The 22,271-nt window shown below is 59.7% G+C and overlaps 2 protein-coding genes across 2 annotated transcripts; one reads left to right on the top strand and one right to left on the bottom strand.

Annotated features, from left to right (window-relative positions):
• Positions 1-224: 224 nt before the first annotated feature.
• On the bottom strand, positions 225-7,888 carry FCSK (fucose kinase). Its single transcript, XM_036390593.2, is given in 24 exon segments — positions 225-852; positions 1,038-1,261; positions 1,780-1,879; positions 2,075-2,262; positions 2,335-2,454; positions 2,611-2,754; positions 2,889-3,116; positions 3,218-3,384; positions 3,486-3,696; positions 3,928-4,258; positions 4,260-4,299; positions 4,442-4,509; positions 4,583-4,753; positions 5,194-5,295; positions 5,396-5,523; positions 5,850-5,991; positions 6,173-6,292; positions 6,381-6,461; positions 6,610-6,707; positions 6,999-7,071; positions 7,193-7,318; positions 7,405-7,455; positions 7,573-7,730; positions 7,816-7,888. Coding segments are annotated over 24 exon segments (3,261 nt in total). The 3' UTR covers positions 225-735.
• An 890-nt stretch (positions 7,889-8,778) lies between these two features.
• ST3GAL2 (ST3 beta-galactoside alpha-2,3-sialyltransferase 2) lies at positions 8,779-21,714 on the top strand. Its single transcript, XM_036390441.1, has 8 exons — positions 8,779-8,847; positions 16,689-16,958; positions 17,047-17,472; positions 17,587-17,780; positions 18,008-18,187; positions 18,362-18,407; positions 18,566-18,685; positions 18,947-21,714. Exons 3-8 carry the CDS (start codon positions 17,140-17,142, stop codon positions 19,118-19,120), a joined length of 1,047 nt encoding a protein of 348 aa, XP_036246334.1. The 5' UTR covers positions 8,779-8,847; positions 16,689-16,958; positions 17,047-17,139; the 3' UTR covers positions 19,121-21,714.
• Positions 21,715-22,271: the final 557 nt, after the last annotated feature.

The raw sequence follows: 22,271 nt of genomic DNA, 5'->3' as shown, positions 1-22,271 counted from the left end.
TGCCAGGGCATCCAGAGGATCTTCCTTGTCTTGCCTGGCTGCCTTCTGTGGCTGCTGTCCCCTGGTCTTCCCTCAGCCAGGGCCAGGGAAGGGGAAGACCAGCCCTTGCATGCAGGTTCTGCCATTCCCACCCCTGGAAAAGCTTCTCCCATGCAACGCTGGGCCTTTGCTATCCTGTGAAGAGAGAGCAGCCCTGCTAGGGACAGAGGGGCACAAACACATGCTGAGAATAAGCTTTTTTATTCAGACTGCATGGACTAGTAATTTGCTTTCAGTAGTCATTATTTCACTGCTGAAACAGTGCCTCAGGACAGGAGAGGGTCTTGATTCCACATCCAGCTGCATCCCTGGTGCAGGAGCATTGCATGCTGAACTGTCAGTTTGGGTCCCTGCTGCTGAAGAGTGGGAAGGTTCCTGCTAGATGCAGAATCACAAATGCTAGCTTGTTCTCTTTGGAGAACTGTAAAAACTGGAGTGAACCACCAAAATCAGGCTGGAGACCCTAGCAAACTGTCCTTCCAGTAAGGCCACCCAGCAGGGGTAGTTTTGCCTGCCTGCACAACTTGTCACAACTTCTCCAGGCTCTGGCTTTTGGGGCAAGTAGCAGCACAAAAAGGACATATGGAGACCTAAGGCACCTGCTGGAGCTGCCTGAAGAAGCTTCCCCTAAAGCAGTGGGAATTTCCCTGCACTTGTTCTGGGTATCTGCCAGGAATGGGCCAGGGCTGAAGGCCTTCACACAGCCCTGTCGCCTCCAGGTTGAGCACCATCCTTCGTATCACATCCCACGACCTCCACAGAGAAACCACCCGTGTCCACTTCAATGCTGTGGATGCTGAAGTTGCCCAGTCCCTAGAAAAAGAGGGTCACAGGTTCGGGCAGGAGGCAGCAAAGGACCCCTTCTCACCTGCAAGGTCCCAGGGAGGGCATTGGAACAACGAGCAATCACATCCCATGTGTGGTGGGGAAAGATGCTCCTCATGCTCTATATAAGGCTGCTGCAAGCTGCCTGCAGCAGTGGGGGGCTCACAGCTCACCTCAGTGTTTGCCAAGAGCTGGTGCAAAGCTTCTTTCTGCCGGGGGGCTTTGGTTAAGATGTAAAGGAAGCCTCCACCACCAGCCCCAGCCAAGCACTGCCCGTGGGCGTGGGGCCGGAGCGCGTCCATCATGCGCCCCACGGCCAGCGGCTCGCAGCCCGGGGCCATGCGCTTCTTCTGCTGCCAGTAGCAGTCCAGGCACTTGCCAAGGAGCATCAGGTCACCTGCAGAGGAGGGAATATTGCAAATTACTTGTCTCTGTTTCTCACCCAAAGGGCAGAAACATGCTCAGCCCAAGCTAAATTCTGCCTTCTCTTTTCCAGTTCCTCCCAGCTCTGCTGGCCAAGCAGGCAACCCCAGCTCTGTCACGTTGCTATTTTTAATCCTCCACAGGGGGAGGATTTGCCTGCTTTAATGCTCCAGCTTCCTCTCTGCAGCAGCCAAGTAAACCTGCTACACTGACCAGGCATGGCCCCCAGCCCTGTCACCAATGGTGCACTGCTAATCAATCAAATTCAGCATGTCTAACCCGCTCTTCCTCAAAATCTTTGTTCAACCCTGAATTTTGGGGTATTGCCTGGTGAGGGTGGGCTTGGGGGAGGATTTGAAGCTTCTGCAGCTGCAAGAGCCTGCACCCTCCCAGCCTTCTTCCCCTCTGAGACTGCACAGCCTCTCCCTGGGAAAGTTTGTGTTTCTTCTGCTGTTAAAAGGGCAAACCTGGCCTAGGGAAGGGGGCTCACACCTTGCCTCAAGGCCTGGGCACACTCCTCAGCATTGCTCACCAGCGCGTCAGCATTTTGCACGATGGAAGGCAGCCTGGCATACCAGTTCCTCACCACATCCTGCAAGAGGCCAAATGTCCCTGTCACTGTCCTCCTGGCTCTGGCAGCACCTGGGGAGGTAGTGCTGCACCCATGGCTTTTGGGTGCCAGCTCCCTCTGGGGTGCCAAAGCTCTGCACAAGTGAAGGGGATACCACCAAAGGCTACAGGGGGAGCAGAGGCCAGCCTGTGACCCCCAGAGGCACCCAGGCATTACCTGGAGCAGGTTGCGGGCCAGGCGAGTCTTCCCCGTGTACACCAGCAGCAGGTGATCGTTCAGAGTCTGGGTAAAACCATCAGGGACTGAGATCTGCTCCACTTCCACTCTGAGTGGCAGCTGGGCCTTCGACCTCCCGATTTTGATGCCAGGAATGAGCCCACCAACCTGGTCCTGCCAGCCACCCCCTGCAGGGCAGAGAGTTGTCAGTCACTGCTGGGACCCCCACCTTGTGGGTCAGCTGCTCCTCCAGGCCCTACCTGTTGTGAGCCTCTGCTCCAGGTGCAGCACAGCATGGATGAGGGACTCAGTGCTGGCAGCCTTCCCTGCTGCCCGGTACAGGGATGCCATCACTGCTCCTGCCAGGATGCTGCTGGTGCCTGCAGGGGGCACAGGTAAGGCCAGGGCAGTGAGGCACTGTTGTGTCCCTGGGGGTTGGGGCGGCAGCAAGGGGGATGCCCCATCCTGGTGCTAGCAGCAGGAGACACTCCCAGCCAACAGTGAGGGACTACTCAGCCCCTTCCCTGCAAACCTACCGAGGCCAGACCCGTGGGGAAGCTTGGACCAGGTGTGCACCTCAAAGCCACCCCCAAAATTCTCCATCAGCTGGGCCCGCAAAGGTCTCTGTGAGGGGAACTGCACAACCTGGGTGCAGATAAAGGCAGCTTTGAGCAGGGCTCCTGAAAACAAAAAAGAAGTAAAGCTGATGCCTGCTGTGCTACCTGCTCCCTCATCCCACTGGCCCCAAAAAGGGCCATCCTGGCACCAACGGGACATTGCAGGTACAGAGCCAGGCTGGTGGGTGACCCCTCACCTGGTGCATGTGGCTGGCAGTAATCCTGTAAGTGCTCCAGCTCTCGGCACACCAGCTCTGCCACCACCTCGCCCTGTGGTGTCCCGCTGAGGCTGAGCAGGCGCAGCTCTGGCTGGGCAATGCGCCGCACCCGCGCGCCAACGGGCCGGCACCCATCCACCAGCACTGCCACGTCCACCACGGCCCCCCCGTGCTCGTAGGTGATGGGGGGTGTGTCACTCCAGCCACCTGCCAACACTCACCATCAGCCTCCTGGGGCACCCTTACTCCTGATCCCCCAGCACCACAGGGGTGACACAAGGATCATCTGACTGAGGGAATGTGCTCACCGGAGAGGTCCAGGCGGGCGGGACACACCGCCTGCACCCAGTGCCCCAAGGGTGGCAGCTCCACCTGTTCCACGGTGATGAACTGGCATGAGGACATCACTGCCTGCCGGATGAGGATCTGCTCGGCCCCCTCGTAATGCCGAGCTGCTCTCACCAGCAGAGCCGGCCTGGGATAAGAGAGATGCTGAGCCCACTGCCACATCTCCATGACAGAACCAATGCCTGGAATGGGAATGGGGCGGCTGCCTCTTGCCAGCCCCAGCCTCACCGGCTCATCCACTTCTGCCGCTCAGCAGCCAGCTCCTGGACACCACCAGCGATGTCCCCACTCTCCAGGCGCCCAAAAGCTGAGGCCCACTCCCTGTTGGCAGCAGGACCACTCCGCAAGCCCCCTTCTCCTTGTGCCATGCAGCCCAGGACCTCAGCAATACAGGCAAGTGCCCATGCTGCAATACCAGCATCGCTGGCCGTGGAGGCAACTAGAAAATAAAATAAAAGGAGGTTGCAAAGAACAGCCAGGCTGCACTGCTCCCCAACCAGCTTCTGCCATAAGCTATCCCCAGGGGAGCAGGACTTGAATGGCTTGCACCCACCCAGGCTTGTTGGATGCCCTGCAGGTACACCCCTGCAATAGGGGGGGATCATTGAAGGCAGTGGGGAGCACTGAACAGTCCTGATAATGAGAGATGCAGCTTGTGAGTCCAGCTCACCTTCATCCAGTGTGTCCAGCATGGCCTTGTGGTAGCCCTCATGGACGGCACTGCGGGCAAGCGGCAGGAGGCTGCTGTCCTGGCGCCCCAGCAGCACCCGCCGCACCTTGTGCTGGCCCTGCAGGAAGAACAGGGCCTGGCGGGCGCCCAGCTCAGCTTCTGTGTCCAGGCAGGGCAGCAGCTCCTGCCAGGACATGCGCCAGGCTGTTCTCCAGCGTACCAGCTGCTCACTGGGCACCGTGGCCAGGCCCAGCAGCCACAGCACATCCTCCAGCCCCAGTGCCTCGCGGGCATGCAGCACCGGGAAGAGCCGGGCACTGAGCAGGCAACGGCTCCTTCTGCGGTGTCTCGGCATCCCAAAGGTCCCCTTCCCTGATGGAGGGAGAAACCATCAGCACAGCCCTGGGGCTTGAGGACACCTTACATGAGAGGAGCTGGAATGTGGGATGGGTTGGGGTGGTCATGACACCTCAGGAGCTGGGTCTCCTGTCCCACTCTGACACATGGCACCTACCGCACACCCGTCCGTTGGAAAAACTCAGCCCAGGGCATGTTCAGGTAGGTGGCTTTTTCCACAGGGCTCTGCAGGGACACAGAGGGACTGGTCACACTTTGGCTTTGCTGAGAGCCTTGTGCCACTTCACTGCCCCCTTACCTGCCAGTCGTCAAGGCGGCCAGTGAGAGTGAACACGCGGCAGGGCAGGTCACGCAGCCGGACGTGGTGGCCCTGCAGGACAACATCACGCAGGGGACAGCCCCACAGGGCTGCTGAGGAGCCCACGTCGAGACCAGAGAGGAGGCAGCCGGGACCAATCACCAGGGGACCCTGAGGAAGAAGCAACAGCAGTGGCATGGCTGGTCCCCAAATCAGAGCCAAATCCTGAACTTAGAATGGGACAACCATCCTGAGAGACAAGCTGGTGCCAGCACAATCCAGGTGACAGGATGTAATTTTGTCACAAGGCTGCAGAAACACAGACTACAGAAATTCAGGCCAGGCAATAGCCTCTAGGGCTCACAGCCCCCAAAAGAGAGGGTCTGCCCTGATTCCCAGCTCAGGACAGGCCAGAAGTGACAGCCTCATCCCCTTGTTTGCAGAGGGTGACAGCCACCAAGGTGCCCAGCACCAGCCAAAAGGCAGCCCCAAAGAGGAAGGGCACCCCAAATCTCACAGCTGTGGTTCCTCCATCCTAGGCAGCAACATGTCACCCTGCTGCCCATTCAGTGCACTGGGAGCTATGCATCACCCCCATCCTAGTCAGGTACCTTGAGGCGACAGTGCTGGATGACACTGCCAGCTGCCAGCTGCACAGCTCCTTCCAGCAGGCAGTTGGTGACCGAAGAGCCATCCTCCAGGAGACAGGGCTGCTGCCAAGGGCACAGAGACATGGGACCAGGGGCTGGGAACACAGCCCAGAGCAGCCCCCAAAAAATGCGCACTAGCAAGGCTGGGCATGGAAGGACATACATCCACGTGGGAATGGGCTGTCTTGCAGAAGCGGAGGTGGCTGGCAGAGCTAGGCAGGAGGGTCAGGCTGCGGATGTGGTCACTCGCAGAGGAGGTCATGTAGTCGTAGGATGCATTGGGAATGCAGGCTGGGGGGGGACAGGAGAGCTTTCAGCACATCGACAAAAAAAAGTGTGTGTGTCTGGCACTCATGTGAGCCAGGCTGAACATCCCCGGCTGCAGGGGCAGGAGTGGAGACCTGGGGACCCGCAGCTGTGGGGTGACACAGATGGCCATCAGGCCCTGACCACCCCATCTCCACCCATGCAGAGAAGAGGGCCCAGGAAGAGGTCACATCACATGCACTCACTGCAGCACAGAATCATAGAATGGTTGGGGTTGGAAGGGATCTTAAAGATCACCCAGTTGTAACTGGGCAGGGACACTCCACAAGAAGTGGGAAGGAAGCACTCACCCATGCTAAGAGGGAAGCCACGGAGAGCTGTCCACAGCACAGAGCGGGCGCTCCTCACACTGGCATCACCACCACCCTTGACAAAACCTTCCTCTGTCATGCCCCCTGCCATGCACAGCACAATGTCGAAGAAGAGGGAGAGCTGGGGAGAGAAGGGACTTGCTGGGTCCAGCCATCCTGAACCCCACCCTGCTACTGGGTGCTCCCTCCCACTACCTCTCCCACCCAAATGTGGCCGTGTGAGGGCAAACAGACCCTACAGAGGTTCCCAGCAGTGACACCTGTGTGGCAAAGGGTCCCATCCTCCAAAGAGAGGCTGTCACCTGGATGGGTGGTGCCCCTGAGTCCAGCCCCATGTAGGTGCAGGCGTCCAGAGGAGGGATGACGTGGGTGGCCAGGAGCTGCTCAGCAGCATCCGAGGAGAAGAAAACAATCCCACAGACCTGCCAGGCACATCAGGGCTGAGGCTGCAGCTGTGGTGACACAAGGGATGGGGCTGGCAGGGTCACCAAGACATGAGTCGTGCCATACCAGTGGGACGGTGCCATCTGGCCCTGCACACTGCTGGATCTGGGCCTCGGTGCCTTTGTAGATGATGTCATGCACCAGCCCCTAGGAGCAAAACCACCCCAGTGAGCTCTTCAGGGAACCCCAAGCCAAGCAGCCACAGCAGTGCTGTGACCTCAGCATCCAAGGGATCCAAGGACTGGGAATCCCTGCACCTTCAAGGCATGCCTCTTGAAGGGAGAGCTGTCCCAACCTGCTCATTGGTGAGGTAGACCCCATGGTTCCTGGCATATGCTGGGCTCCCGGGCACTGCGATCACTCGGACACCCTGGAAGCCATCCCAGTTGATCCCTGGGGGGAGGGACAGAAATCAGTGCCCACTGGGGCAGTGTATGCACTCACACTGGGCACAACTGACTGAAAACCTGGACCACAGCAGAGGAAGTGGCAGCAGCATCCAGTCTTCGCCACCTCACTGTAGGCACAATGGATGCTCCCAACCGTGCACAGGACAGCAACAGCTGAGCATCCACACCCTCATGGGAGCACAGCACAGGCTGGACCAGCTGTGCTGCTGGTTCACAGAACCCCATCCCACGCCAAAGCAGGTGCTGGAAGCGAGGCTGGTGTCCAGCCACTCACCTGGTGTTGAGGGCACGGTGAGGAGCATGTCGGTGCTGCAGACCCAGACACCAGGTGGGGAGCCCACACAGAGCTGCCAAGAGAAGGACCCCGTGCCCAGGGACGGCAGGGAAGGAGCCCAGGAACCCAACACCGCTTCCATCTTGCTGGGAGCCAAACCCAGCCCCAGGGCCCCATCCCCAGGCTGCACAGACCCGGTGTGTCATGGTCCCCAGCAGGCTGTCCAGGTTGCAGACCAGCGCTTCGGCTTGGGCGCCGGGCTCCTCAGCGGGCAGGCAGGTGAAGGCACGGCCACAGTCGTCGAAGGAGAAGTCGCGGCCCTGGTGGGACGGAGAATATGGGGGGGTCACCGAGAGGGAGAGGGTGCAATGAGAGGTCCCATGCTGGGCTGCAGGTCGGCTCTCACCATGTGCAAGATGAGGATGCGGGCGTCCCTCAGGACGTCAGCGGTCACCACCTGGGAGAGGACAGCCGGGGACAGTCAGTGGAGACAGGACAGGCACGCCCCCTCACCTCCAGCGTCCCCTCCTGACTTCCAGCCTCCCCGGACCCACCAGCAGCCGTCACGTCTCACCGTGCACCCGGCCCGGGCGCTGAGGTGCTCGGCCGCCACCAGCAAAGCGTTCAGGGTGGCACCGCCGCTGCCCAGGCGGGCCCAGGGGTCCTCCACGGCCAGGAGCAGCGCGGGGGGGCGCGGGCCCAGCCCGCCCCGCAGCCGCCGCACCTCCAGCTCTGCCAAACGAGAGGCGGGCGGCGTCAAGAGCCTGTCCTGCCGCCGCGCACAGGAGGGAGAAGGGGCGCCCGCCCCGCCACTTGCCTCGCTGCAGGGCGGACACGCCGCCATGGCCCCGCCGGCAGGTGAGGAGAACAGCGCTCCACTCCGCCGCCATAAGTACCGCCTCTGCCCCAGCCTGGCCCCGCGGGGCCTGCTGGGATGTTTAGTTCAAGCCCCACAGTCTCTCCGGGACGCTCTGCGCTGAAGGACTACAGTTCCCAACGTACACTGCACGGACCCCTTAAAGGCACGGCCACCCCTGTGCTGCTTCCCCGTTTCCCCCATCTCGGGGGGCTTGCCAAGGGGGAATGGGGGTTTGACGTTTTCTGCCCTAAAATAGGTTTCGGCGGCAGTGCGTACCCCTAAGTGCCCTGCGTCACCCCTGTCACGAGTCCGGCTCCTCGCAGGGTTCTCTGCAGATAGAAGGGGTGCCCGGGCGGTGGGCGCGGGTGTCGGTTCCCGGTGGGTTGTCAGGGTGGGTGCCTGGTGGGTGCTGGGGTGCGATCGGTACGCGATGGGTCCTGGGCGGTGTCGATGCACTGGGTGTGTCCCGGGGTGGGTAGCGGCAGATGCCGGCGCGCCGGGTGGATACCGGGATGGATAACGGGGATGGGTACCGGGGTGCCGATGTCTGGAGATGCTGGTGCGCCGGGTGGGTACCGGGATGGGTACCGATTTGGGTATCGCATTGGGTACTGGGGGTGTTCAGGGGGCTGGCGATGCGCCGGGTGGGTACCGGGGTGAATCCTGGTGGCTGAGTACCGGGGGTTCCGGTGCTGGGCACCGGGCTGGAGGATGCCGATGTGCCGGGGTGAGTCCCGGGCTGGGCACCGGGGTGGATTCCTGAGATGCCGGTGGGAGAGTGGGCGCAGGCGGCCCCGCTCGCCTCCTACAAGTCCCACAAGCCCCGCCGGGCGGCCCAGGACTACATCTCCCAGCCTGCCGGGCCCGTCCGTCCCCCCCTTCCCCCCCGCCCCGCGCGGCACGGCGCGGCACGGCTCCGCACGGCACGGAGGGCGGTGGCAGCGGGGCCCGGGTGAGCCCGGCGGCGGGGCCATGCCGGAGCTGAGCCAGGTACCGCGGCGGAGAGCGGGCCCCGGGCGGGGGATGCGGGCACGGCCCGGCTCGGCTCGGGATGCCGGTCCCGGGGAGGCGGCGGGGGTAGCGGGCGGCGGCGGGGAGCCCACCCGGGAGCTGCCCCGCTGCTGCGGGCTGGTGCCGGTGCTGAGAGCTGGCTTCGGGCAGCACCCACACGGGATGAGTCGGGTTCATCCCCGCTGTGGTGGTCCCGGTTGCTGGTCCCGGGGCTGGGCGCAGGTCTCGGAGCTGGGAGTATCCCCCGGGGTGCAGTGGGTGCTGAACAGCCCTGGGAGGATGTGCTGTCCCCTATCCGGGGTGCAGGTTCTGGGTGCTGCTCCCGGTGCTGGGTGCTGGCTGCCGGGAGCATCCAGCCGGGTTGCATTGGGTTCGGACCCAGCAGGTTTCGCCGGTCCGAAATGCTGGCCCGGGCCCTGCGGTGCGGTGCCGGGGAGGGGATGCTGGCCCCAGCCGCGGTGTGCAGCTCGGGAGCAGCCTCAGGGTGCTGCCCGGGCAGGATGTGCTCGCCCCGGGGAGGATGCTGGCCCTAGCAGGGCTGTCGGGGCTGATGGAGCTGCTCCTCTCCAGCCGTGTGCCCTGGGATCTTGAGGGCAGAGCCGGGGGACCAGGGTGGGAGGACTGGCTGCGAGCGGCCCCAGTCCCCACCAGTGCCACTGTGCAGGGTCCCTCAGCAGCGGTGTGACACATGGCTGCGTGACACACGGCATCCATTGCATGGGTAGTGGCAGCCAGGATTTCGCAAACAGCCTGAGCGTCCCTGGGGACAGGGTAGAAAACTGTGTCACCGAGCAGGGGATGTCCTTTGCCTGCTTCTTTGTGTGTGTGGGGCCACTGAGGCGGGCACTGGTGTGAGATCTCATCGGTGTGCCTGTCCCATTGTTTCAGGGTGTTTCCCTGGCTGAAGCACGGCTGCCTGAGGGGGATTGACACCGGAGCCTGTATTTCAGGGCCTGGCGATTCAAGGGGTCCCCACATATTCCGGGGGCTTCAGTGCTGCTGGCGCAGGGGGAAGGCAAGGCTTGCTCAGGCTCCAGCTGCAGAGTCAGAGCACTTATTTCAAAGCTCCCAAATATTTCCCTAGAGTGAGGGCTTCTCATACCATCAGGAAAATATTGGGGGCAGGATGGCACTTGGGCAGCGTTCAGGCTCAGGCTGGAGGAAGGGCCACGTCCCCACCTGCTGCCAACAATCACAAAACGTGGCTGGGGTAAACCAAATCACAGCAAACCCCAAAACTTGCTGAGCCTCCCTCCAGGAAGACGCGTGGGCTCTGGGCTGGTGAAGGCAGTTTTGCCCAGGAGAAGGCTCTCCTTTTTGCTAGGAAAGGCTCTCCCTGAGCAGCCGCCCCGGCCGCACCGTGGCCGAGGCGGTGAGCGCCAAGGGGAAGTTCCTCAGCGCTTTGGGTTTGCTTTCCCCTTTCTTCCCTTTTCTTCCCCTTCTGTCAGAAGCAGAAGTCGCGGCCTCAGCGGGGAGGGGTGGGCTGGGGGGTGCCTTGCCCGCCGCATCCCCCCCGGGCGCGCGTGCCCGTCTGTCTGTCCGTCTGCCCGTCTGTCTGTCTGTCCGTCCGTCTGTCCCCATCTGGCAGCGACAGCGGCCCCGCTGCCGGTTGTGTGCGGCATCTGCCTGTCCAAAGCGCTCCCCTCTCCTGCGAGGAGCTCATGGCGGTTCTTGGGAACGGCGGGGCGCGCTCCGCTCGCCGCCCACGCCTCGCCGGCGCCGGAGGCAGGCGGGGAGAGCGGGCAGGGAGAGCCCCGGCTGCCGCAGGCTGCGGGAACGCTCGGATTTTCGTGCCCAAACAAGCTCCAAAGTGCCGCTTTTTGGGGAAAGGCTCCGATGGCACCGAGGGCTCGGTGGTTTTGCTGCGGGCTCTCGGCACGCTGGATGCCGCCCGCTTTGGCACGCCGAGGTCCCGGCAGCTCGATGGCTTTAATCTCTTCCCGTTGCATTTCATTTTTGCACGATTGCAAGCTGCTAATTGCTCTCCAGTGGCTTGGCCGGCTTCACTGCTTCTTCATGAGCCAGGATTTATCAGAGCCCGCCTGACCCCGATGGGCTGGGTTGTGATGGGAGAGGCTGGGAACCTCCTCTCCCTGCCCTGCTGGGCTCTGCACTGGGCTCCGGGGTATCTCTTGGCTTCATGTCGCTCTTTGCCACTGGCATCTTCCAAAAGCTTTTTTTGGAAAGTGCAGATGATTTGGGTCCTAGCTCCAAGGCAAAGTTCCCAAAGACACCCCCGAAACTGCACATGGATGAGTGGTGAATGTGTACAAAAATTTATATATGTGTATGTGTGTGTGATGTATAGAGTTTTTTCCTTATGGGATGGATAATTCAGTGTTTGAGCTCTACAATAACACCCTCAACAGTTGCTCTTGGGAAACCAGAACAAGCTGCAGTCACTTTGCTCCGGGAGCAACTGTGTCCCCAGCAAAGGACTTTTGATCTGCAGCAGTAATTGGGCTAATTAGGAAGCTGCAAATGCTCCCCCTTCTCCCCAGGTGTCTGAGCAGAGCCCCAGCTACTGGAGAGAAGTCAGGGGCTCTCGCCAGTGGAACTGCTCTAATTTTACATTTAATGGGAGTTCTTTGCTGTAACTGGGCTGTGCTGGGATTGATGCCCTCTGGCCTGGGGAGCCTTTCATAACTTCCTTGTGATGAAATCTCATAGGTGCAGTTTCCCTAACGAGTTCAATGTCCTCTCAGTGCTGCCTGCAGGCAGAGCAAACCAGGGTGGTTTTATGGCCACCCGCAGCGTGTGCTGAGGTTGCAGCTCTCAGCTTGGGTTGTTCCCCAGGGGAGAGATGGCGTCTGCGGGTACAGCACCCATCAACCAGCCCTCAAAAGCCAGAGGAGAACCTTTGGTTTTCCACCACCTCTGATCCTCGGCGCAGGTGAGATCCAGGGAGGAAGGCAGGAAGGTGCAGGGGCCCCGTGTCCCAGCTCGCCTTCCCCGGGCACAGGGCCACAGCTTCCTGCTGCAGCATCCGCCTGTCCTGCACTCCTGCACATATTTTCCTGGTGAGGCATCAGGCATGAACCTAATGGGTCCAGGCTGGTAAAAACAGCAGCAGTGTAGAGGGGAAGTGGTTCCTTCCCAGCGAGGCTCGGCTCAGGGTGCTGCTGGCAGCTCCGGATGCTGGTGGTGACAGGAGAGCAGGGGCCCTGCCCCTCCTAGGGGATGTGGTGGCTGCCTATGGTGTGGCCTCATCTTCACAGGCAGCTGAGGCTGCAGGGAGACTGGTTCAGGGGTGTCTGTGGGGTGCAGCCCTGCTGTAGCAGGCAGGAAGGGGGAGCAGGCAGACCCTGCTGACCCCAGGCTGCAGCTGTGGGAGGGTGAGACAGAAATGTGGCCAGCAGTGGGGAGCTGGCTCCCCATGGGAGCAGATGGCTTTGCACAGGGAGCTGGGGCAAAGATGGGAGAGAGGAGCAGGCAGTGGCAAGCCCCAGACTCTGCCTCGTCTGTTCTGCTGGGCTAGTTGGCCAAACGTGGCTGCTTGGTGAGACTCAGCTTGGTGGCACCTGGTGTGGTGGTGCTTGACCTGGGGCTCAGTGGTACCCAGCTGTGTGGTACCTGAGCTGCTGGTACTTGAGTTGGTGCAAACTGGGGGTTTTGGGGTGGGTGCTTGAGGTGCAGAGCAGCTGGACTGTCTCTGCCTCTCAGTTCCACAGGCATTCAGGATCACAGGGGAGATTTCCACTCCCTTCCCTGCCTGTCCTGCCTCAAGGAGGGAGCTGCTGCTCCTGGCACAGAGAACTGAGCGTGACAAGGCTGTGCTGTGAGCATGGCCTTGGGCTTATCAACACCCCTGGAGTGCAGGGTCCCTTGTTCCCCCTGGGGAGACCTGGAATGGCTGGCAGAGGGTGGGGGAAATGGCACTGGAGAATGCTCAGGGACATCAGCCACACTGGCTGGGTAGTCCCAATGGGAGTGTGAGCTGCAGGGACGGGCATCTGCCTTGGCTGCTTCTGCCAGTGTGAGTTTTGGGGGGAGAGTGCCCACCCAGCATTGCCCCATCGAGCAGCACAGGGTGCTCAGGCTGCTGCAGTTCCCTGAGAGTCACACTGTGGTTGAGCCAAGGGGTTTGAGATGCTGCTGGACCAGTCCCTGCAGGCCCATCTACCAGCAAGGGTGGGAGCATTCAATTCTGTTTTCCCACTTCTGGCACTCCCCTGTGTCCCTAAATCCCATAGGAAATGGCCTCAGCATGGCTGGCTCCATCCCAGCTCTGTGCCAGAGATTTGGCCTCCATGCTTTTTCCTGGCCCTATCCCAGCGCTGAGGGATGAGCCTGAAATAGCCCCTCTGGAGGCCAGACACAAGGAGAGGCTGGAATTGCTGCCATTGGCAGCCAGGGGTGCGAGTTGGGTTTAAAACATGGGAAACCCAATTAACTTGCCTCCATTAGCTGATTGAGCTGGCTGATAGGAGTATGATTAATTAAAAGGATGAAGAATTACTTACCAGGTCCTCCTTGCTGTTGGGATGTGGTGATGGCTTAATGCATGAAATTGGCTTCTTCTCTTAATACCTGGTGTTTGTCTACTGCCAGCCATCAGTTCTTCATGGCATCACCCCATGGCAGGGAGAAACGTCCTTGTGCCAGCACTGTGTCTGCTCCCTGCTCCCTCTCCCATCCAGCTTCCAGGGAGGAACAAACTCAAGGAGAAAATATAATCCCTCTAGATGGGTGAAGCAGGAAAGGACCTCCTTAATTAACTGCACTTTTCTTGCCAAGCCTTGCTGTGGCTGTGGAAACCCAGTGATGCAGAGGGACAGGCTGTGGTCCCTGCCCGCGCCGCCCCCGGCGCATCCCGCGCGCTGTTCCCGGCTAATGCGAGCTGACGGCCTCACGGGGGCAAACAGCTCCTCACACTCTGCCCGGGGGCTGCAACCTCTGGCACTGCTTGGGCCATGGGCAGAAAGAAATTGGAATGGTTTTATGACTTTTTGTAGTAATTCTGCTCACTGAAGTCGTGCCTGAAACAAGGACAGGTCACACTCGCTGTTTGTGTCTGGCATTGAAGGAGGTGGAGAAGACTCAACTCAGATCTGCTCCTTCCCTGCCAAAAAACCCCAACCCTAATTCTCAGGTTTTCCACCCATGGCAGAGATGCCAGTCCAGTCCAAGGGGGCCCTGTGTGCTTCCCCCTCCTCCACCTGCAAGAGCCATGCACTGCTCGAACACCCAGTCAGTGGTTTGGTGGTGGCAGAAGTGATGTCTCTGCACAGGGACCACGGGATGAGTAGCCCCATGTCACACAGTGTGGCATTTCCCAAAGACTCCTGGGAGAATTTTCAGACCATTCATCCCTGGAAAGAGCAGCAGCCAGTGCACACAGTGCTGCCACTGCTCCTCCACTCCCCTTCTCTCCCTGCCCCAAACACTGTGACATCCCATCTCCCAATGATGGCTCCCTCCTTTGCCCACCCTGCCATTTACTGGCATGGAAGTTCATGCCAACAACCCCAGGATATCTTAGAAATGATCAAACAAAGCCAATGAGACCTAAAGATGCCAAGTGGGGATGTATCAATGGTGTTCTGTCTGACAGGGAAGGGGCAGGCATCCTCTAGGCCCTGGGGCTGTCGGTCACATCGCTCCAACATTCATCCTGAAATGAAAGATTATACGATTGGAAAAAACCACCCACCTGTAAAAGCAGCAGAGCAATTTGCCAGGACCTTTTAATAGCCTCGCTTCATTATCTCCTGCAATCAAAAAGAAACTTGTGTTTGATGAGTACATGGTCCTCAGGAGGCAATTTAGGATCCTGGGGATGAATCTGGGAATGGAAGGGTATTTAGTGGCATCGATGAGTTGCCAAGCATGCTCACCACAGAAGAAATCCTGAAATCCCTTATTAGTTTAAGAAGGAAACATCCAAATCTGGTGCAAAAAGCTCCTGCAAGTGGGGTTTTGTTTGTGGAGGAGGGTTGGATTAGGATTGGGCAGGGAGGGCATGGATATTGCTGGGGTGTGTTTGTATGTGTGGGTGCCCTGTCCCTGCTGGGGGCTGTAAGGACCAGTGCAGATGGAAATAGCTGCCAGCTCCTGCTAGGAAAATGATGACTCAAACCAGCCGCTGGGATTTAAGGCTTCTTTTCCCGCACATGAGCTGGGCTGGAGGGGGGTTTTCCTCCCCCTTTGTGGTCGGGGGCAGTTCCAGGAGGCCCCAGGATGGGGGCTGTACAAACTGTGCTCCAGATGGTCTCAGGGCTGGGATGCATCAGGCAGGACCAGGCTGGGCTGGGGAGCCGGAAAGGGATTTTCCCCCTTTCACCAGGAACAAAAATAACACAAGCACGTGATAGCTCATTTCCTTTAGCCTTTAAAAAGGCCCGTGGGATGGTAAGCAGCGGGAGCAGGGGAGGGGGATCAGCCCATCCTGTTTGGTAGCCCTGCCATATTATAGCTGAAGAAAGTGCCAAAATTGCCTTTTATCTACAAATCTTTCCAGCATTTTGCATCTGGGGGGGGGGGGGGGGGGAGCGGGGGATGTTATAGCTTTTTACTGGCTTTATCCTAAACTCCCTAAATGCAAAAACCCTCTGTTTAACAAGCACCCTGCTTTCTCCACTGGCAGCAGCCCAAGGAACTGATTGCAGTCACTGCTGGCCATGCGTGTGCCGTGTTGGCGTGTTAAAATTCCCTGCCAGAGCCCAGGAAAACACCTGAACCGGGATGTGCCTTCTGTTTTTGGCTCTTTCCCTTAAAGACTGTCCCCACTTGAACAAATATTTGACAGGGGGTTAATGGTTTGGACAGGAGGTGTCCGTGCCTGGCAGTGCAATGGGCTGGCGGAGCCTTTGGGGTCCATGTTCTCTTTCCATCCCAACAAGGAGGTTTTTGGGGGCTTAGCAGTCTATTCCTGGAAAGCAAGCCAGCGTTTTCCAGGACATGCTTTTTCCTAGGGAAGAAGCATCGTGGTGCCTGCCAGCTCCTAATTACTGCTGCCGGCCTCGGCACTGGCTTAATTGGGGCCAGGGCTGAGCCGTGGAGGTGATGCCTTTGCAGGGTTTTGCCTCGGGGCGGGGTCACGCCCTCCCCAAAAAGGCCTGGAGGGGAGGTTGTGTCTCCAAACCCTTGGGATTCTGGACCCTTCTCCAGCTCAGTGACTGGGTTAAAAGGGGATTTTCAGCCTTTTTTTCTTTTTTTCTTTGACTTGGCCAAGGAGCGCTGTCTGGCTCTGCCCACCCCCTGCTCGGGGGGCTTGGCCGCTCCTCCCGCCCCTCCCCGGGCGCAGGCGCCAGCACCTCTGCCCTGGCTATTTTTACCCGCCAGGATCACGAGCGAGCGAGTGACCTTCCCCAAGGGACGCTGCCGCTCGGGGGGGACAGTGCCAGCGTCCGTGCTCGGGGTGCCCGTCAGGCTGCGGAGCGGCTGCTTCCCGGCTGCTTCCCGGCTGTCTCGGCGACGGCGGCAGCCGGCGAGGAGGGTTTTGGAGGGGCTGCTTATGGCGTGATAGAGAAGGAGAATTTAGTCTACAGAAAGGGGCCGCTTGTTCGGCTCCGGACGCGAGTTCATGGCTGAGCCTTTGTCTGGCAGAGACAGGGAGGGCACAGTCCGGGAGCTGCTGCGAGTTCCCCAGGCGCGGATAGCGATGCCGGCGGCATCTCAGCTCCCTGCGCCTGCTTGTCCCCTTCGGGTATGGCTCGTACCCTGCAGCCCCGCGCCTGGGACGGGCTGGGAGGCATTTTAGGGCGTTCAGGAGGGAATAAAGTATTCAGCCGCCAGCACCCTCCGCCTGCTCGGCGCAGCCCCTCTCTGCTGTCTATATCGCCACCCCTTGACGCGCCGTCCCCTTCTTCCCGCTCCAGGCCGGTGTGGTGGTGGCCGCGTTCCCGAGCCAGCGGCTGAGGGCAGCGTGCCAGCGGATCAGCTAAACCCCGGGGATGATGAGCACCGTCGCAGCCGAGCGCCAGCCGGGGCCGGGACCTGGAGGAGCCGCCGGGGCGCGGTGCCGCGGCTGAGGCCGGCGCGCCGAGCTGTGCCGGAGCCCGCAGCAGATGCTCCCTGCCTGGCACGCGGAGCCACCGGGGGCCCTCGCCGCGGCCGGACAACGCGGATGGAAAGCTGCAGCCCAGCAGGTAGGAGGCCGGTGCGGGGGTCCTGGGAGGCTCTACATCCCCCTCCCCACACCGCCGCCGCAGGGAGTTACAGCGCTCGTTCCTGCAGGGAGCCCCGCTGGCCGGCTGACGCCCTCCCGCGCCCTATGCCCGCGCCCTATGCCGGAGCGGGCGCCGTCCCCGGCTCAGCCACCCGACGACCATGAAGTGCTCGTTGCGCTTCTGCTTCCTCTCGACCGCCTTCCTGCTCGTCTTCGTCATGTCCCTCCTCTTCACCTACTCCCACCACAGCATCGCCTACCTGGACCCCGGCGGGCTGGGCGGCATCCACCGGGTGAAGCTGGTGCCCGGCTATGCCGGGATGCAGCGGCTCAGCAAAGGGGGGCCGTACCCTCGGGGCTGCTCCTGCCGCCGCTGCCCGGCCGAGGAGCCCGGAGCCACCGACTGGTTTGATGGGCGCTATGACGGCACCGTGTCCCCAGTGTGGACCAAGGAGAACATGGACCTACCGCCCGATGTCCAGAGGTGGTGGATGGTGAGCGCAGGGACGAGTGCCACTGGTGTGCTCTGGCGCGGGGGACACAGATTTCTCCTCCACCAAGGAGGGGGCGCTGGGTGATTGCCCCCTGCCCTCCTTCCTTCCTTGCAGATGCTGCAGCCCCAGTTCAAGTCCCACAACACCCACGAGGTCCTGAGCAAGCTCTTCCAGATCGTGCCGGGCGAGGATCCGTACCGCTCCCGTGACCCACGCCGCTGCCGCCGCTGTGCCGTGGTTGGCAACTCCGGCAACCTGCGTGGCTCCGGCTACGGCCCCGAAATCGACGGGCACGACTTCGTGATGCGGTGAGGGCCAGAGAGCACTGCCAGGGCCCTGCCCTCCCGGGCTGCACAGGGACATGGGATGATGCTGGCACTGGGTGCTGGGACGAGTGGGAGTTCAGCCTTGTCCTCTCCCCTGGGCGGGAAATTGCTGCTTGGCAGCATTCAGCATTCTCATGGGGATCACCCGTGTCATCTGCAAGGCAGGGGGCATTGGGACAGTGATGTCATCCTCTCTGCTCTCTCCCCAGGATGAACCAGGCCCCCACGGTGGGCTTTGAGGGCGATGTGGGTGGTCGGACCACACACCACTTCATGTATCCCGAGAGTGCCAAGAACCTGCCCGCCAATGTCAGCTTTGTGCTCGTGCCCTTCAAAACCCTGGACCTGCTCTGGATCGCCAGTGCCCTCTCCACTGGCCAGATCAGGTTGTAAGTACCCAGTGGGCACTGGCAGCACCAGGCTCACCTAGCTCAAGGACAGCTCCCCTGGGAGTAATGGGGATTCATTTGTTCCTCCCTCCAAGAGCCCCCCTTGGCAACTCAAGCTGGAGTTGGGGGCATGGGACCCCCAAGAACTCACCTGCCTCTCTGCTCTTTTCCCAGCACATACGCACCTGTGAAGCCTTTTCTGCGTGTGGACAAAGAAAAGGTACGTGGGGCTCATCCCTGTCACTGCCAGGAGCACCTGTATGGCCATGGCCTCTGTCACCTCATCACTCCCCAGGTTCCCAGTGCTCCTTCACGGGGTCCTGGTGCCAAAGGGAGCATGGCTGGGGCTACTGTGCTCACCCTGGTCTATGCTCCCAGGTGCAGATCTACAATCCTGCCTTCTTCAAGTACATCCACGACCGCTGGACGGAACACCACGGGCGCTACCCCTCCACTGGCATGCTGGTGCTCTTCTTTGCCCTCCATGTCTGCGATGAGGTGGGTGATGTCTCCTTCAGCTCCTGGCTGGCAGGGAGGGAGTTTGCTGAGGTCCTGAACCTTGCAGGGTTAAGGAAGGAGGTGGATTCTTCGGGTCAAACTGCAGCAGTCACTATGGTTGCCTGACACCACGAGGGGTGGGAAGGCTGTGCAGGAGGATGGGCACCTTTGAAAATCACCCCAGCAGCGCAGGGGTTGCTGAGACAAACATGTCTCAGCCTGGTGAGGGGTTCTGGCTCACTCCCTCGCTTGCTATGGCAGGTGAACGTCTTTGGGTTCGGTGCTGACAGCCGAGGGAACTGGCACCACTACTGGGAGAACAACCGCTACGCCGGGGAGTTCCGGAAGACGGGGGTGCACGACGCTGACTTCGAGGCACACATCATCGACATGCTGGCCAAAACCAGCAAGATCGAGGTTTACCGGGGAAACTGAGGGCTGAGTCTCTGGCTTCCTGCTCCAGCAGGTCCTGCTGCCTGCAGGGGCAGAGGGTGAGGGACTCCCTGGTGGCCTCAGGCAAAGAGCACGTATGGGCGGCACAGTTCCACATTGCTGACAGAGCCACCGTGGTGGCGTTTGGTGCCTCCAGCAGCCAATCAGGTTCAGAGCTAAAGGAGACTTTTTGCTTTTTTTTAATTATTATTATTATTATTATTAAGAAACCCAGCTGAGAAAGGATTTATAAACACAATCAGCGACTGACCAGGCGGCAGGGGTGGCCGCCTTGCATCTCTCTATAGTCAAACCAAATGCTGCTCTTTTTAAAAGAAGACAACGCCCCCGCCCCGGAGCCGCGCGACTTTGGGGAGCCCCTCGAGCATCGCGTCCAGGCCAAGGGGGCTGAGGGAGCTGTGGCGGCTGCGCAGCCTCACCAGTGGAACCAGCTGCTTCTTTTTTCCTTTATTTTTGTATTTTTCTTTTACCCCTCCTGGGGCACCCGATGCCGTCGTTTCTCCAGGGGAGGCTCCTGGCACGGAGGCAGGGCCCAGCACACGGATCCATGGTGGGGAGCCAGAAGCTTTGGGAAGCCAACCATTGCTGAAACTCTGCTGCAGGCTGGCAACTGCTGGCATAGCTGTGCAGAGAGATGAAAAGGAATCTCAACTTTGGGGTGCAGCATCCCTGCTCTCTACCTGAGGACTGGGGAAGGGTAGGACAGATTTCAGGAATGACTGTACAGGAGGCAGCTAAGAAACCTACATGAGCAGCAGCCTGGTCACTCTTGCTGAGCACTGCGAGCAGTTGCAGGATGCTCAAGGGGTTGTGGGATGCAGCAGGGTCAAGGAGACAGGATTTCCTTTGCTTTCAGGCTGGGAAGAAACAGATCAGAGATTAGTGAGTGAGTGAACTGTGCTTTTGCTTTTGTGTTGCTCTAAACAGTTCTGGTGAGAAGCTGAAATCCCAAAGTCTTTGCTCCTTTTGCCAGGGTGGCGCTTGGTTTACACCAGTCTGGTACAGCCGGGGCTCTCAGGGTCCCCAGGGCTTCCTGGGCTGGACAGGCAGCCTATGACATGGGATGGGGAGATGCTGAAGGAAACTGCCTCCCCAGAGGTGTCATTAAAACCACTTTCTTTAGCTCAATCAGGTGGGTTTGTTTTTTTTTTAGGAGATGCTGAAAAGCTCAAGAAAAAGGCAACCATGGAAAAAGTCCCCCAGAGAGGGACCCTCTGCCTACACAGCCATTGCTGAGAGTGGAGCAGGGGCTGTGGGGCAGTGCCCATCTGGGGAAGCTCTGCCCATGCTGCCTTGCTGGTTGCAATAGTTAATTTGAGGAACAATCACTGTAGGGGTTTTTGGGCTTGGAGAATTTTTTACCCTTTTGTATCTGGCTTTTCTGTAGCAGCCTCTTACCTGTTTCTCCATTTTGCTTTGGTTGTTTTTCAGGGTTTTCTTTTATTTTTTTGAGGTTTCTCTTCAGTTGTGAAACATGAAGGTGTGGGTTGGTCACCTGGAGCAGGCAAGTCAGCAGCCCCCGGGCTGGGGAAATTCAGCTTTTCTGTTCACAGGGATTTAAACTCTTGAGTTTTGTGGTGGTTTTTGGTCTGTAGAAGTGGAGCCGCCCTGGTGCAGGCAGCCCCAAGCCACAGCACACAGGCTGCTGCAAGCCCTGCCCTCCACTTTCCTGGGTGGTTTTTGCTGATTTTTTTGTTTTGTGGCTTTTTTTACGGGGAAGAAAATTGAAAACCACAAAACCACGAGCAACAATGAGTGCCTTGACCATCTCCCATCGGTGACGCCTGGCTGTGCCCGTGCTGGCGGCAGGGACGTGGCCGATGTACCTGGCAGTTGTACCCACTTCCTTCCTCGCACCACGCTGGATCTTAGCTGGGCAGCGCTGCTGGGAGAGAGGGACACATCCAGGCCACCAGGCCAGTGGCTAGGAAGGCCAAATCCAGTGTGATGAGGCTGGACCAGCTCCTGTTGCAGCTGAGCAGGGCCAGGCCTGACAATCACAGGGTGAGCGGCAATGCTGGGTACCAAACCCAGGTACCAAACCCTCCAGCAGCACAGCACCGGCATCCAGCGTCAGGCGCGCTTGCAGCTCCTGGCTGCCCTGACAGTATTTTTTTTGCTAACTTCCTTCCCCTGCTCCCCTTTTCTCTGTTGTTTTAATTATTATTATATTATTATTTTTTATTTAAGCTGTCCCACTAGGACTGGCGACCACTCGTGTCTCCCTGGCAGGGCGGCCGCAGGCAGCGCGTGCTGCACGGCCAGCGCACCACTGTACGGTACATAGAGGAGCTGCAGGCACAGGCTACGGGCAGGGGGAGGCAGGGAGGAGGTGCCCGGGCTGGCACACCTGGCAGAGGTTGTCTGCATCATACAGGACCTGATCTGAGCACCTCCTGCCCCACTGGGAGAGGGAGAGACCAGTGCTCTGAGCTAGGGCTAGGAGCAAGGCAGGCAGCTTGGCCTGTAGCCTCTGTGTACATGGGTACTTCTGCACACAACTGTCTTAAACCAACTGGTTTTTTTTAAAGTCAATAAAAATCATGCATCAAATCTACTTAGTGGTTTTCTTCTAATAGCTCTGTCTACTGTGCCTTTGCCTGCACCCAAACCTGGGTATCAGTGGGGGCAGGAGAGGGGGTAAAGGGAATGAGAGGGTTGCTGGGCCATGAAGATGCTCTGCTCTCCCCTCCTCTCCTGGGCCAGGCACCAGCCCCCAGCTGTGGTTGCCATCCCCTCACTGGGGCAGGAGAAGGACTTGGCCCTGTGCCAGCTGGGTGCCCAGCAGCAGAGCCCCAGCACAACCCCTCCAGCCTGAGCCCAGCAGTTGGTGATGCCACTGCTCACCCAGACCCCACATCCATGTCCCAAGCACCCTGGACCCTAAAACAGAGGCTCTGGCCCCATGCAGCCCGTGTCCCTGAGCCCCACCACAGCAGAGGGAATGACTTGAAGGAGATAATTTCGAATGTGAATACAGGCAGAGGCAGGGAAAGGACTTCCCCAGGGTGATGCAGCAGGCCCAGAACTCACTCCTGCTCCCAGGGCTGGACCATTCAACAAGCCTAGTGTCCCTGCAGGATCCCACCCACACAACCAGGGGCATTTGGATTCTGACACACAAGGGTCTTGT

This window comes from Molothrus ater, chromosome 12 (assembly GCF_012460135.2).
Source record: "Molothrus ater isolate BHLD 08-10-18 breed brown headed cowbird chromosome 12, BPBGC_Mater_1.1, whole genome shotgun sequence".
Taxonomy (NCBI): Eukaryota; Metazoa; Chordata; class Aves; order Passeriformes; family Icteridae; genus Molothrus; species Molothrus ater.
This window is presented reverse-complemented; position numbering and strand designations above follow the sequence as displayed.